The sequence below is a fragment of the Sturnus vulgaris genome, chromosome 2, assembly GCF_052056855.1.
Source record: "Sturnus vulgaris isolate bStuVul1 chromosome 2, bStuVul1.hap1, whole genome shotgun sequence".
NCBI lineage: Eukaryota > Metazoa > Chordata > Aves > Passeriformes > Sturnidae > Sturnus > Sturnus vulgaris.
Window position 1 is genome coordinate 98,837,265 of NC_142244.1, and position 17,272 is coordinate 98,854,536.

A 17,272-nucleotide genomic window follows, 5' to 3' on the forward strand; every position below is an offset into this window, starting at 1 on the left:
GACAGGAAATCAAACAGCACTTGGCATATATTAGTTACACTGTCTAATATATTACTATAAGATAACTTTATGACTTTAATATAAACATATGTAGAAATTCAGCATTAAGCTTAACTACATACATATATTTCCTCTGCCATCTTATAACAACATACAACCTTTAAAAATAAAAAAAATTAAAATTAACTAAAGTATTAAAAAAAAAAAAATGCCACAAACACCACACTGAGCAACAGTGAAAACTGAAAAAAGAAGCTGAGAGCAAGAACACATTTTGGAACAAATACCTGAAATTATTCTGTTACTGTAACTAACCACTGTGATTCCTCACAACCAAATCAAATGTATAACCCCCTCAGAGAAAGCCATTTTTATACCACAGATGTTTAAACCATAGAAAAGTCAATGCTGGTTATTGGTTAACCCAAAGTAATTAAGCTAAAGAGATGACTGAATGTAAGAAATACTTATAAAACTGATCAGCCTAAAAATTCATTCTCTGATATAACTGCAAATATAAACCAAAATTCAATTATCATGGGTCACAGTGTGATTCACACTGCCATCTAATTTTAAACATCTGGATTTAACACCAGAAAATGGTTATCACAAATAACTTTTAGAAAGTCTTAGTCAGGTTTTTCTTTTGGATTTATGCTTACATTGCCATCATCTGCAACGTGCTAGTTCCTATCACAATGATATGGTGAGTCCTCCTGTAGATGAATGGTCACAAATAGAACTATATTGGCCTAAACTTAGCATTGAGGTTTCCTAAATAGTTCATATAAAGTCAATCTTTATTGCTGTTACAGACCAAAGCACTAAAAGCCACAACTTCATATACATCAAAAACAGGGGAAAAGAAATTAGACCAGAATAATTAAAAAAGAAACTAAGTAAAATCAGCAGCCATCACCTAAATCATGAGACACAACACTATTTGTTCTCTGGCTGTCACCATTAGTAGGTTCCTAGAAAGACAATCATCAAAACCCAAAGGCCATTACCAGTAAAACAGTAAAGGATCAGTAGTTTTCAAAGTAGACTATGCATTGCCTGGATTAAATTTGCATCTCTAAGTATGGGACACCTTTCCTCTTTTTAGAGCACTGTCTTCTCAAATGTACAGAAAAACTATTAGATAAACACAAGCTGTAAAAACAAATGAGCCACAGGAATCCTTGTGTCTCCACACACTTGTGAGTTATGACTGCCTTCTTGTGGTTTCACAGACTTCACTCTTACCACTTCTAAGACTTATCTCAACTGAGGTCTTATTCTGTTTAGCAGAAGCTTTTACCAATCTGTAAAAGAATCCAGATGAAATAAACTTCACTTCTCCATGTAACAGGAGGACTTCAATACACTGACACTAACTTGAAGATATTAAAGTTATATATTAAATCTCAAAATATATTTGGGCCAAATTTTGAACACATTTTTTGGGATTAAGTAATCCAGTTGAAGTGAACAGAAACTAGTCTAATAGCATTAATATGGGAAGCAAAAGATAGCTTGTCAACTACTTCTTTCTAAGCTCTATTTCAAAATCCCCACCCTTTCAAAATGCAAATGCACCTCTTCTGTTGTGTCATAAACTAGATTTGCTATACATTTGAAATAATGAGATAATAAAAGTATATTCTGGCTCAAGGATGTGACAGAAGTGTAGCCTTGGGAAATTAACATCAAAAAGAAAAAACGCATTCTAAAAACATAATGCTTACTTATGTAAAATACAATATAAATGTAGACATATACAACCCACTTTGTATTTGAAAAAAATACAACTGATTCACAATGTACTGTAGGATTCAATGTTTCAGAAATGTTTGCATGCTGCTTTGAGTGTTGATTTGATTTTATAAGTGAAAACTATAGTCCATGTTACTATTCTGTATAATTATAAGATTACTGGTTAGCTGGGTGACTCCCAACAGCATGTGATGTGGTATGTTTATCAGAGGCTGCATTTGCCTCCACTGCCTACCAACAGAGCATTCCAGAACCAGCTACAGACTCCCTGGGAAGTCATGTGAACCACAGAAACACACCTATTGAGCAAAACACCTGGTCTTGATGGGCTTGATGTATGCACTTACACATATTTCAACTTCCCCCTTTCCTTCAACTAATTCTAGTCTGGTCCATGGACACAACGCCTGTCAGTTGCTAAAGCACATTAGATCCCCCTGGATTATCTCTCCCAGTTATGTTAATCCAGAAGTCCATTGCATGAACTCTCAGACTGGTCCATGATGTGAAAGAAAAGGTGATCATGATACTTAAAGAGACTCACTCCCAAAGCAAACTCTGATCCACATTAAAACACTTATGTGTAGATGCACCTCAGACATTTCTAACATCTCCCAAACACACAAGAGTAGTAATTCAGTGCTTCCTATCAGACTAAATTTCCTCAAAAGCCACACTGTCTCATGGCCAGTCGGGGCAGCATTCCGTTCTGGACTTGCAAAATGCTTAAGGTTCTGTTGTCTCACATCCTTAAGAAACTAACCACACACAGACACAAAGAATAACCACCATGCATTTTTATATCAACTAAAATGTCCATTATAAATACTCTAACCATAAACTACACAAACAAAGAATAGTCCATGCATATTGCATTGTCATTAAGTAATTTCTGATTACAAAGACTGCTAAATGTGTTGTACTGTACTACATGTGATATTTCACTGCATCTTGTCCTGTTCTGTTCTGCCATGTATGAGAGGGACATCATTATATACTACACTTGTAACTTTAGCAAGAGTATGGATACACACCTGTCCTTCAAACTTAGCAGCTCTTCAGTAGCCATGTTACGATCACTCAGTCAGGTACCATCAAATTATATGCTCACATTCTCGGGCTTAACACACTATTTATTTCCAATATAATTGCATTAAATTCACATGATAAATTTCAGGAATTCATTTCCTTTCTCTTTGGCATGTGTTACTAGTTTACAAGATACTAAATATTTCAAGCTACAATAGCAGCCCACAAGTTGCTGGATACATATATTTTCATTTTCCTTTTAAAGGAAAACAAATGAAAATATTAATTCCATGCTGCACCTTTCTTAACATAAAATATTTGTGACAAGTATATTCTTATTATCTTGATGTATTACTATAAAATTTTTCCTCTTTGAAGGCAATAAGCTCAACAAACATAATTACCAATATGAATACTGTGTTTCAGTATCTTAATATTTTTAAAGCAAGTAGTATAGTATCATCTCAGCAATAAAACTTAGCACAAATAACAATCCTATAGATGAAATATGCAGTCTAAAATTTGACTATAATTATTCGTTGGTAGCTCCAGAGACCTATTAATATTTGTAACATTTTTTTTTTTACAAAAATCATGTTTTCGAGCAATTATTAAAGTGCATAGCAAAGCTCTCAAAAAGTGTAAAAATTAACACAGTCCTTGGAGGTCTAACAGTTGCATAAACAGTCTTTGGGGAGTTTTTTCCATTTTCCACAGAAGACCTGTCTCAATGAGTGAAGTGCATCTCACCAGACCTGGGACTTCCTAGAAACATTTGCCAAAGGGTTATGGCCATTCAGGAATTAGAGATTTTTTTCAAATAAAAATGACCCTTGGACTTAAACAGAATAGCCTATCTGCAATTTGAACCAAAACCAACAATATTGTCAGAAACCACACAAACACCAAAAAAAAAAGTCTTTCACCACAACAATTACAGCAGCATTTCAGAAAGAAGTCTTATTTCCCCGATATATTTTAATCTTTCCATACATCTGCCTTCACTGTAGATGTTGCAGAGAGACAGAAAATATGTCATGGGTGCAGTTTAATAAGCCCAAAATTTATTGTTTCATCTCTAAAGCACAGCTCAACAAAATATCTTATCAGACAGGTTAACACTCTTCTCTCCATTGCTCCTATGTTTTTGGTCCTTGGCCTGTCCATTCCCAACCCAGCTCTCACTTCTGCAGAAGGCCAACACACAGGGCTGCCAAATTAAGCCTGCCATAAAGACCAGTAGATGCCAGTAGCATCTGCTCAGACACCACACATCACATCACCTGCTGTATATCCTTCTCCTAACAGTGTCACACAAGGGGAGGAAGTCATGCTGCCCTACTCCAGACCAGTCAGCTGCTGTCTTTCCCCAGCTCCTAGCCCTGTAAACCCTCTTGGCAGGGTTTGTGTGCAGGCCACATTCTTATTCCTACCCTATTCTAAGGAATGGTAATAGCTGCCACAATAGCAGAAGTTGTGATGACATTGTGTTGACAATGGATGAAAAACAGGCATCAAGGAAGGAACACACTGAAGGGTGGGTGAGTCTTTCCCTCTCCACTTGAAATTTAACATACCTGCTAACCTGATCCTAGCTGAGACCCTTTGGCCCTGCAACACTGATAGTATATTCCTGAGAGAAACAGCCTTTTAATGCAAGTTGAAATATAGTCTTACAGTTTTCTTAGGGGCTTTTTCCAGTTTAAGAACTGTATGCTACAATAAATTTATATTCCATGGGACAATTGCTGCAGTCCAGTGTTCTAGACCACCTGGCAAACAACCTAAGACTGTGAAAAGACAGATGAGAGAGAGAAGTAATCACCTTTACATTCTACTGATAACAATATACTAAAACTACTCACACAATTCAAGGTACAGGGATATTAAGTTGATCTTTCTTCTGTGACAATCTTCAGTGGAAGATTTATGTTGCTTCATCACATTGCCATAAAATTCCCCACAAACATAAAAGCACTTCATATGCCAGGTTTTCAGAATAGTCCTATAACTAACTAATGAAGACATACCGTAAAAGGAAAATAAATCTCTCTTCAAGGCAGAACTGAAGCATTTGTCATTAACACATATGGTTACCAGAGATGTAGCTGTTATGCAGAACAAGCATTTGCTGAAAGATCCATTATGTTTCAAACCCTTCTGGCACCAGGTGAAAGAGTTAAAAATTAAATCAGGTTAATTTGCATTGAAGTTATTGAAAGGCTTGTAACATGAGAGATGTCAAAGCACGGCCTAAGTCCCTACCCAAGCCACAGCATTTTAAAGCCTCCAGTTAATGTAAACAATTGGATATGGAATTTCACAGAATTCCACTGCAAGGATCTCACTGGTTCTGAAGCCCAGCATATGCTTTTATATCTTTAATCTAAATCAACAGCCACAAAAGAAAACCGTTGTAATATATATCCTTAAGCTCATTAAATGTGGACAACTGCAGTTAATACCAGTTGTCAATAACTTGTACTGTCAGCAGGCATTTTATATTAAGATTTTGTATCTCTTTCTTAAATCACCCTTTTTTGCAGAACTGACAAATATTTCAGTTGTTCCCTTTTTGAAAAGTCTCTGATACTGGTGGTATGCTCCAGGAATTGTGTCACAATTATAAAGTTCCCTTCCATTTTAGCTGCCTTCTCACATGTGTAAAGCAATTAAGAAAAAGACAGGGAAGGGGTTTCTGCTACTACAAGTAGATTGATAATATTCCAGTTTCTTTTTCATTGGACTGAGGAGCTCTGCACGATTTACTTTCTCAGTGGGAAGTTCATGGGTGAGAACAAGTTAACTGAGGCTCGATCTATACCAGATGGATCTATTAGGTATGACTATGCATCTTAGAGGCATAAAAATTTGACATCTGCTCCTATTATTAAGGGAACAAGCCATGCCTGTTGATGAAACTTACAGGGATACTCTGGAATCCCTGAGGGTACCTGGATACATGGAGTAACAGTCAGAAACTGGGCAGTATCTCACCTTCTAAAAAAAAATTTGCCTACTGTCTTTAGTGATACTTAGCTCTGGTTACATTAAATTGCTTCTACCTTCCCTTGTCATCTGAAAGAACCTCTTCTAAAAAGATTTATAGGTGCTTTACATCTAGCATATAACTGGCAATTCAATTTTACTTTGTCCTAATGGCATTGTGTTATTTACTACCACTCTGAATTGAAAAGAAAGATGTCATGATACAATGAGATAGTATTTAACAAATTCAAGTTAATCGTCTTTAAATAGTATACTGAGAACTTTCTTGTTTTTATCTATAAACTCTAAACAGGTATTTATAGTATATTTTCACTGGCCTAAGCTTATTTTCATTGAAATCACTGGATACATTACTATCAAGTGTGGGGATATCAGTCAGGCCAGAAACAAAAGCTCCAGAAAAATCCTGTCTTAAGCTATTAATTACATAAATAGAAGAATCAATGAGTATCAGTCAGAAATCTGAAAGATCTCCAGTTAAAGAAAACACTATGAGCCTACCCTACATTAATTTGTAAAGCTCTTCAGTCTTTAAAACTGAGTGGTGCTTTCTATTCCAAAACAAAGGAAAACCAGTTTCCTCTAGAAAACTGTAAATGTTTACTTTTCTACAATTTGGAAAACAGCTGAGGTTAAGTTGAAGTTTCAAGTTTAGTTCACACTGCTGCTCTTTTGTTCTGCATAAGGACAGTTTTGAAGACAGGAAGAAGACTTTAAATAATTGTTTGCTGTTCCACATTAATTGCCACTGAAAATTCAGGCTTCAATGATGTCCAGCGCTCAAACACACAGGTGTGAATCTATCAATAAACCAATTCTTTTGTAAGATGAACTAATATGCTGCATGTGTGCATTTCTACTCCACTTGGTCAGTGAAGATCTACTGGGCAGAAAAGCCATGAAACTTACCGAAAGCCTACTGTCTTTCACATTGTGTATTCAGCTTTTGAACTCAAAGAAAAAAATCCAGCAATAAGCTCCTAGCTGTAAAAATCCACATCTTCTTCCCTCATTTATTCTGACAAACACATCCCATAGCTGCTAATAAATACTATATGAAGTGACACACTCTTCATTAATTGGATTATTTTTACCTCTTTGTGTCAGTTTGTCTAATCCCAAATGTTTCTTCTACCTACTGCATATCCAGACTGACCAATGTTTGGCTAATTCTTCATCTCAGTTCACAGTTGCATAGAAGGAAAACAGAAGAAAGCCTCAAGCTCTTTTAGTTCCAGTTCCCTTCCCAAAATTGTTAGATACAAATTAAATGTCAACATATTATACACTCTTTGTAACTCATTAAAATGGGGGCAGATAATGGTGTGATTCATTATTGTCTAGTTGTAGTTACACATTAACATGATTTTATTGTTGTCAAAGGAGCTACAACCATCACCTAATCGAAAAAGAAAAAAAAAGCGCCAGACTGTTGAAGTAGTTTCTATATAGGGATACAAATTCTGCATAAGAGAATAACAGATAGTCACTCTATAAGGACATCATCATCATCATAATAATACATTGTTATAACCCCTTCCTAACTATTTGCTTCACGTATCTGTTCAACCATGTGCTAAATTCAAAGGAAACCCAAAGTCTTATAGCACTGAGGTCAAAAAATGAATTTGTAGTGTCTAGGTCCAAAAATGCCCTGAGGCCTGACTGGAATGTTCCAGTCATTAGCAGTTAAAAAGCATGATCAGTTAAATACAAATGATGTATTGCCCTATGCTCATGGCCTAAATCACTAGCTGAGAAATCACGTTTATGTACATGAACTTAGATTGCTTTTTTTAAATATAAATTACTGTGAAGATAACTTCCCTAAAGAGTAATCCATTAAAAAAAGAAAAACAGAAATATGCTGCTAAATTCTTGTAAGAATGGCAAGGAAAGTTGGACTACATTTGCACTAGACTAAATGAGTACATTATTCTCATCCAATCTTCACCATCAGCCTTAATTTCTGACTGTCTGGACAGAAGACATTTGCTCTGAAGCAAATTCCTTCATATTATCTTATTACAAGATCCATGACAGCTAGATTGCAGCCCTCACAGTCAGAAAAAACAGGCTTCACTACCTTGGCCAGGTTTGCAGTTTCAGCTCTGACTACTTAAAGAATTACAGTGGCAGCAGTTGGTCTAAGTTTGATATGAAAGACAACACCAGCTAGAACTTTGTTGTAAATTTGCATAAAAGCTTTTCCTGGAACTGACCTCTTCAATGAAGACAAAAGGGTTTTCAAAACATTTTTTACCATGTTAAAAACAAGAAAAATTAAAATTTTTAAAACAAGTAAAACTTCAAGCAGCTGAGAAAGAACAGAAATAAAAAAGATTCACAAGAAACAGTTACAAACAACTCCTCCTACAGACCCGTTACACCTGTTCTCTGTTCCATAATTCCTGAATTTCAATTAATTGTGTCACAGGAAATTCTACAGCGCCCTCTACTCCCACATAATTTCTCCTTCCAGGATCATAAGCCTGCTAGAGTCCACCCATCTCCACCTTTCTCCATTCTAAGACTGTCTCTTTTCTTGCTTCTCCTACAAGTTCTGAAGACATGTGCTCCTCAGCAACCTCAGCTGCTTACCAGGGGAGTCACATCCTTTGCAAGCTTGAGACAAGTCTCTTCTTTTTAAAGTAACATAATTACATTTGTACAGATATATATATATATATGTACATAAAACTTTGATGTCATATGTCTTTGACAGTCTAGAGAGATACATTGGTTAAAAATGTTATTCACAGAAGACAACAGAAATTAAATTAAAACTTTGGACTCCAGTTGTTCCCCAAATCTGGAAATATCTGATATTCTTTTCAGGGGATGGAAAGACTGCGAGTCTTTTTAATCAGAGATGAAAGGAACAGTACTCTACTTTCAAGTTTAAAGGGTCCACTTACCTTTCAACACCCCCAGTTCTCCATCTCTGTGTCCTGTGACCTCTTGGCCATTAAAAGACTGAAAAACAGATACAACTGGAGTTGGGACACCCAGTTCACAGCACTCTATTTTGTTGACTACATGGACCTAGTGTTCATACATGGACCTGATCCAGCTGAAATCAACAGAAGGCTTTTCATGGACTTCAAAGGTTTTTGAAGTATAAAGCCTTATAAGGCTCAGCTGTGAGAAAGATCAAAAAATGAAGATTCTTGGTGTAAACTCCTAGGCAAGTGCTTTTGCAGTGCAATGTTTACATTTGCTAGGCACCAGCTACTAAATATCAATACAGATGTGTCTGTCTTCTGTAGGATGCTCCTGATATTGAGTCATTATTCCAATTTTCAATCTTTAAAAATAGGGATGCTTTTCTGTTTACAAAAGTTAGCTATGTACTCCAATCCAGCTAGTCAGAGCAAAAATTCACATAGAATGGCCAGTGGAGATGCAGGTCAGCTTGTGAATAACAATCTCTATCAGTCAACACGAATTCAGCACTCAATCTTCAGAAGTTTCCCGTTACAAAAGGACAAATGATGAGCATCTGGAAAATCAGTCTGCTTTTCAAGCCATCTCAGAAGTGTAATGTGTTGGGGCTTTTTTTCCTTATATAACACTTACTAAATCAAATACATTTAAATTAAGTTCAGAGCACTAGTTAATCACAGAGACAACTCATATTCAGACAACAAATAATGCTTTAGTAATAGTTTTAATATGAACACTACCCATCTGAACAACCCCTTGCCCTGTATTTAGTGGCTATATCTTCCAATGGAAAAATATTTACATTTTAAAACTGACAGCGTTTTTCTTTCAGAAGTTTTCAAATGCTTTTCAAAACCAGCATCTCCTCCCTTTCACCAACATGACTGTGACATTTAAACTATTCTTTGCCAATATTTTCTATACATAAAATGTCTGCTTTAAAACCTATTAGTAATTCCTGTTGGGTTTATTGCATCTGGTATCCAGCACATTTACCAAATTAACCGCAATTTTAATTTTACAAACACAAGCATAAAGAAATTTTTTCTCAATATGTAAGAATATACAAGTAAATGTGAGAAAAATATCTTGGCAACTCCCATTGTTCAGTACAATTGTTCACAATTCACTTACATTTTCATACAGTTCACTTGATTTGCATTTAAACTTACACTTGAGACATAGACAAGTATTTTAATTTAGAAAAGCAATGAGCAAGTCTGAGTCACCTAAGCTACTAGAAAACAATGACAGGTGGTGGAAACCCCTGCACTCATACCAATTATGCAAGTGTTCACTGAGGCCAAAGACATTTGGGCCTGGTTATGAGAAAGTAAATACAACTCCCACTGAAATCAGGCAGCTTCACACCAGACCAAGTTACAACAGCAAAGACTAACTATGGTTCAATTACACAATATGGTGAACACTGCAGCTGTTTTCACTAGATGCAGCCATTGTTATTCAAAACCAACCTTTCATTTTCACAGGTTTTACCTAAGATTCTGTTAGATCTCTCCACCTTTTGTTCACGACTGCAGATCTTGATAATAAGAGCACACCAAATGCCAGAATAATTACCCAAATTATAAGCCATATGAACATTAAAAACAGGAGAATGATTGGGACTTTTAATGAATTTTGAGAAAAACAAAGTAATGACAAATGCTACAATTTGTCTGTGGAAATAAATTAACAGCAATATGCTTAACAAGACATATGAAAGTCAGAATTATTTAACACAGGGATATTTTTGGAAAGGAGATGAGTACAGAAACGGCAACAAAAGCAGATGGCACACATCTTCACATTTAGAAAAGGTTGCAAACATGTCCCAAGAGAACTAGGCAAACTCAATGCCTGGGCAGCCTTGTCCATTGGAACTGAAACCTTCTGGGAATAACACACTACATATCTACCTTATTTCATTGCAAAAGTACCACACATGTTTTCAAAAGATTTATTGAAAACAATTTACAGCTTCAGAATTATTCGAGACAGTTACAATAAATGGCTTCTTCATGACTTCCAGCTTCTCTACAGAAGAGCACAGAGAGACACATGCACCCTAGACTTTGAGCCTGGCCACCACTTTCCCAGCTGGGACCCATTGCAGATTATTGCAGGTGCAGGCACTTCAGAGTTACAGGCAATTTGAAGGCAGATGTGCTGGCATTTAGACAACTAGCTTCCTGACTTGTAGGTGAAATCTGGTACTGCTTATCTAGAGGTAATCACTTGCACATTATTTGCTTGCAGATATAAAATCTGAGAACCTTTTATTACTTCAAGAAATGCCTGTCTTTCTTCAAAAACTTCAGTTGTCCTGAAACGCAACTGTCCTTCTACAACACTAAAAACAACCTCCTACCACCATATAGTTATCAGTCATTCAATATAACAAACTTTTAAGGCCTTACTCGTCCCTTTTATAGCTACTAAACATTATGCAACATATGGCTCTATTAGCTTAAAACAATATTTTTCCATACTTTCAAAAACAATTGTGAGTTAGCCTTGGCTTATCTAGCTTAATACTAATTCCTAAGTACTAAATCACAGTATATTACTATTAGATTTATACTAAATCACATTTACAAGAGGAAATTTCTCTCTAATTTCCTTCCATATATCACAAAACTGGCTTACTACTTGAGGGATGTCTATGTTGTAACAAAATTTTCAGCTACAATTCATCCACTTCACAAATAAGTCAACATGAACACAGAACCCCTAAGTGACCAAGGTAATCCATGGTGTTGCCCTGATGTTTCTAACCAGTGCCCATCTTAACGAGTTTAAACAATCTCTCATGAGCCAGTTCAAGCAGCAATCACAATTCTGGACCACACAACATGTATACATCTCCACAAACGTGGACTTCCCCCAATGAATAAAGAAAAAGATTTGCTAAGATTCAATTTACTACTGAAGACTAACCTCTCAAAAAATTTAAAACTATAGTGAGACGAATATCTAAAAGGAAGGAAAAAAATTGATTTAGCATTAGTATTTTGGTTTTAATGCACTGACAATCATAAATGGTCACATATGAACTCATGTAAGAAAATCAAAATCATGAAAATTAATTTAGAAGTGTGTAACAGTATTTAGCAGGCATTATATCTTTAAAATGTAGCCAATCCTACTGTCTGTTCTAGTCACTCCTTCATACCTGGAGTGCTAGGTCCAGGACTGGGCTCCCCATTACACAGAAAGAGATGGACTTAGTTGGGGGAGCCCAGAAAAGGGATAGTACTATCTCTCACATGAGAAGAGGCTAAAAGAACTGGGAATGTTTAGTCTGGAACAGAAAAGCCTAGATGGTTTCTCATCATTTTTTTAAGTACCTGATGGGAGAGAGTAAAGAAAATGAAGCCAGACTCTTCTCAGTGAAGCCTAGTAAGAGGAAAGAGATGATATCCAAATTTGAAACATGGGAAATTTCATCTGAACATGAGAAAACACTTTTTTTATTCCTATGAGGGTGGTAAAACACTAGAGAAAGTTGCCAGGAGGTGCTAATCAGCCTCAGCTACTGCTACTCTGTGAGCACATGGCTGTAACCCCTCCAGTGACTCCACACCACAAACACAGGCAATTTTACTGGCTACTACCCTGAATTCTTAGGGCATGTTTTACCACCCTCTCAGCTTTTGACCCAGTAAACAAGACTGACCACTCCTCTGTCTTAAGTAAATTATCAAGCTGCACATATTACACAGGAAGACACTTGAGCTTGAGAGGTCTATAACAGATACCAGCTAAGACAAAGATCAACAAGTTTACAGGTCAAAGTAAACAGTTTGCTCCCCCATAACATTTTTAGTCTAAGTAGTTACAAGATGTTCAAGCTCTTATTCACAAAGAAAATTTTAATCGTGCCAGTTTTAAAACATGGCTCAGATGGCTGGCAAAAGAGATTAAAATCCAAATTGATTTTTCACTCAACATGAGAACAAAACTAAAGGTCACTGCCATGCCTGCTCCCCCAAACTGAAAGGAATTCATCCACAACTAATATCACAAATGGGAATGTCTACATTCATAGATAAAAATGCAAGGAATTTAGTCTCACTCCACTAAAGCAGGCAGGTTATGCAGAACAGCCTACCAAAACGAATCTGAGCATTCAGGCTTCTTGTCCAGCTGTATGAGTTCCCTGTTTATATCAATACCCTTTTCAAGAAAACAAAAACCAAAACCTCATCTTCATGAGGGCTTTATCTACTGTACTAAATTACTATAAAACAAGATTTACAAACAAACTTTGAATACATCAAATTAAAATTTGTACCTTTCTCCTGGAGATCAATTGAAACCCTGAGACACAAACTGCCTTAAGAAAATGTTGAGGGAAAGAATATACCCAATGACATCACTGGACAGCTTCTGTCCCTAAAACAGTATGCCTTTTTCCACACCAGATTCACAGTCTTGGTGTTTCTTATGGACCCAGACAACTTAAGTCCTTCCTCTCATTCCAAACTGGAGGAAGAACCGCCCTTCCCATTTTATAAGGGCACCATACTAACACTAAGGCATATTATTTTAGATAATAGCCAAATGCACACAACACTGATTTATAAGACTGTAAGGTTCAAATCTATACCTTCTCCTCCTAAGCAGGCCATTTGATGGTCATGCTCTTGCTTACTGGAAGAACACTCTTGCCATCCTCCCCTGTTCAGGTGTTTTAGGGAAAAATTTTGTCAGAAAAAGAAGCACAGCACAAGGAACTCTGCTTTATCAAGGCAGTGACCCAAGAGCACGGAAAGGTTCCAGCGAATGCTCCAATTACTCCCTTATAAATGTTTTGCAACAGTCATAGTAAAACTCTAGTGTCAATACCCAAAATGGCTTAAAATAAGTACTCTGAACAAAAGGCTAGAGAGATGAGCTCTCTTTGTCCTTACTCTTTCTGGTCACAGGTCAATGAATGCTTCATTCAGTGCTGTCCAGGGGCCTAAGTTACACAGCTGGGATAAAAATGCTTTTCCTCATCTGAAAAATTTCAGAGCAAGCTAAAGCCCACTATTGAACACATTCCAGTAAGATAGAAGAGATATGTTGGAGTCCCTTAATTTAGACATTAAACATAATTCTCTACTGTGGATGAGCACGTGATTAATAAGATTTTATTTAAAAGAAGAATCCACTATGACCCTTTCTGCTTGAATATTTTTGTTTGATTGCTTAAAGAACTTTGTGCTAGCATGCTCTCTGTGAAAGTTCATGGCCTGGAGATAGGCCATAGATATAAAACACACATTTCATTGGGTGTAAGACCCATGTGGTACATAACTCTCATAAAGATCTCACATATCCTTTGGTATAACCTCTAAATGGAACTTCCCAAAACCACCAGAACTGGAAAACTCCCCTGGCCATGGGGTTTTTACAGGAATAAGCAGGCATCCATGCCCATTCAACAAACATTCTGAAGACCAAAGATCTTTGATTTAGGTGACTGATTTTTCTTCGAGCCCACATCAATAGTCTACATGGAAAAAAAAGATATATTATTTGACCTACGTTTCAGTTAAAATCTCCTACTGACAATGTACCCTTAAAATAGGCTAAGAAATGCTTCCCAAGGCTTTTTAGAAATAATATCTTTCTTGAAACTTTTAAAAATAAGAACAGTACAGAAAAATGGGTGAAAATTCTCTGTGAGGAGGGGAAATTAATTAAAATCCCTTGTGAACATTTGGAGTTTGGAAAAAATATTAGTTGCCTTTCAAACAAGAGCCAGAAGGTATAGAATTATCCCAGACTTCCTATTCAAACTACCTCATTCTCTTTAAAAAGTTGTTAGCAATGTGATTTTAGTACCATAAACTATGTGAAATTAAGTCTCTGTGAAGTTTTGGGGACATCATCTCTTGCAAAGCATCCAGCTGTTGTCTCCCTAACCCCCACTACTGAGGCTGCCTCTAAAGCAGGGCTGAGAAATGAGTGGGTCAGTCTTCTTTCAGTTCTTGCCTAACTGGGAGACACTAGAGTCCCTTCCTGCTAATTGGGAAGAGACAGCGTTTAGTTTGCTTCAAAGGTTGAATCCGATTACAAGATAAGCGAGCATCTGAAATGAAAAGAACTCCAGAAATTGCTACCAGTTGAGATGAAAAGGGGAGGAAAATGGCTAGAAGGAGGGAGAAGAGAAAAGAATGGAAGGAACATCATATCCTTCCACCCACATGGAATAATCTGGCCCAAACCTGCACATCCTGCATCCACTGTGTCTTATCAGTTTCCTGCGAGAACACTGGATGCTTGATGTACTTTAAAACTTTCCTCCTTTTCCTCATTATAAGACAATGGAGAGCTTAACTTTTATAAACGAGAGCACTTTATCTTCCAAACATTACAGTCGTTTCATGTCTAACAGGAGTTTAATCCCTAGTAATTAAGATAAATTACCACGTGCTTTAGCAGGTTGGGGTTAAAACTCTGAGATTTTCAACTGATTACAAAAAGGCAGCCAGTTATCAAATCCTAACTGAGTAATTCCCTACTTATTTCACTCTAGCTAATTAAAATGTAATCACGATTCTTTGGCAGTGTGCATTCTGTCAGCAGTTTTACTTTGAAAAAGAAATCCTGCCAAGAAAACACACAAAAAAGAAAAAAAAAAAGCCTTTCACTATGAATTTGCTTCATCTAAACTGCCTCTTTAGCCACTGAAACTGTAAAAAAAGTAAGTTACAACCGCTTGACAAGGCAATAAAAAATGCTGACCGCTCTCCGGGATAACGAGCTATATTAATGGGTATCCTCCTTTCAGGCCATCCCGTGATGCACGGACCACGCTGACAGCGAGCGCTCCGCCGCCCCCGGCCGAGCCCCGCGGAGCAGCGGCCAGGGCAGCCCAGGGCAGCCCCTTCTCGGCTCTCTTCAACCCAAACAACTTCCTGCTGCCCTTACAACGCACACACAGCTCTCCTTTAACGCTCCTTTTTAATTTTTTTCTTTTTAGATCGGTTTATCCTTACATACTTTTGAGACCTGCCTTTAGTGCCAACGCCTTTGCCCCGAACGCAACTCCACCTTAAGCGCTCGCCCGGGCGTTCCCGGTTTCTCGCCCACCGGCAAGCCCGGGGTGAGCGAGCGGCGCGTTCCCGGCGCGGATCTGCGCTAGCCCGAAGCAACGAGGTGGCTCCGTCACACCGAGCTGGCCACCCTTGCCCAAACGGGCTGCGGCTCTGCGGAGGGAGAATGGCTAGCAGCTCGGATGGGTTTCCATCACTTAGATGAATTCGACTGGGTTTAACATTTGCGCAGCGAAGAACAGGTGGGGAAAGGGAAAGGTGCGTGTGTAACTAGAAGAGGGGAAAGGACGGGCAGACACCCGCTGCTCTTGCACTAGCACCGCACTGCTTCCAGCTTTCATTTTAAGCCCCACGGGTCTCCCGCCACTTAAATTCCACTTCTCCCCCACTTTATCCCTATTTGTCCACTCCTGTTAGCCAGAGATGTGCATCTCTGTCCCAGAACAGAAAAAAGAAAAATCGTTACCGGCACCCTCACCTTCCAGGAGGTCAGAACCAAGTATTAGACGTTCACAATTATAGCTCTTAAAAAAAAAGGCTCAAACTTTCCCAGCGGGCTGGAGAAGTGAACCACCTGCGGGCGGCCCGGCGCACCGGCAGGCGGAGCCCCGCGGGATCGCCGCCGCACCGCCCGGCAGGACGAGCGCACCGCCGGCCCGGCAGCACCGTGCCGCGCCCGCCCCGCCTCCTGCACACCACCGGAGACAGCGGCCGGGAGCGCCGGGCACCTGCGGGGAGCCAGGGCACAGCGTGCCAGGAGCCCCACGACCCGCCAGAGGGGAGTCCGGCCGGCACCCACAGGCACCGACGGGGCTCGGCGCTGCCGTGCCCACCTGTCCGGCGCCTCCAGGTGCCGGCAATCCCCTGGGAGTGCGGCCCCCAAGTTCGCCAAGAGGCACCCCGGCTCCGGCAGTCCTTTCCGCCCCGACCCGCGCCCCGGGGGACACCCGCTCCCCGGCAGGCAGGGGGGTTCCCTGCGCGGTGCCATGGCCCTACCTGGAAATGCTTGAAGAAGGCGGAGATGCGGGTGATCTGCAGGCTCAGGCACCTAGAGGCGCATCTGGCCGTGGCGAACGCCTCGTCTTGCCTTCGAGCGGCGGCGGCCCCCGGCCCGTCTGGGCTGCCGCAGGCTGCCGTCACCCAGAGGAGCAGGGCGAGGGACACGCCGGGCGCCCTCCGCACCATCGCTCTGCGGGAGACGAGGGCAGAGGGGCGGCCGGGCGGCGCGGGGGGCTGCAGGCGCCGGGCTAAGCTCGCTCCCGCTCGGCGGGCTGGTGCCGGGCTGCGCCGGGGACGGACACCTCCGCGCCGCAGAAACTACACAAGAAAGTTCAATCATTCAACTCCCCTCACCCCCGTCCTCCCGCCCGCCCCGGCCCACAGCCCTCCCCCGCCGGCAGCGGGCGGGCCGATGCTGGCAGCGGCCGCGCCATTGGCTGCGCCGAGCGCCGGCGGTGGCGGGCGGGCCCCGTGCCCGCGGG

General features: G+C 39.6%; 1 protein-coding gene across 2 annotated transcripts in view; it reads right to left on the minus strand.

Annotated features, from left to right (window-relative positions):
* The window catches only part of ANOS1 (anosmin 1), a 131,313-nt gene extending 114,322 nt beyond the window's left edge, over nucleotides 1-16,991 (minus strand). For both annotated transcript variants that reach the window (XM_088160183.1, XM_014882441.2), the window contains exon 1: nucleotides 16,788-16,991. In XM_088160183.1, the coding sequence (XP_088016309.1) occupies nucleotides 16,788-16,976 (189 nt within the window). In that variant the 5' untranslated portion in view covers nucleotides 16,977-16,991. The remainder of the gene's footprint in view (nucleotides 1-16,787) is intronic.
* Nucleotides 16,992-17,272: the final 281 nt, after the last annotated feature.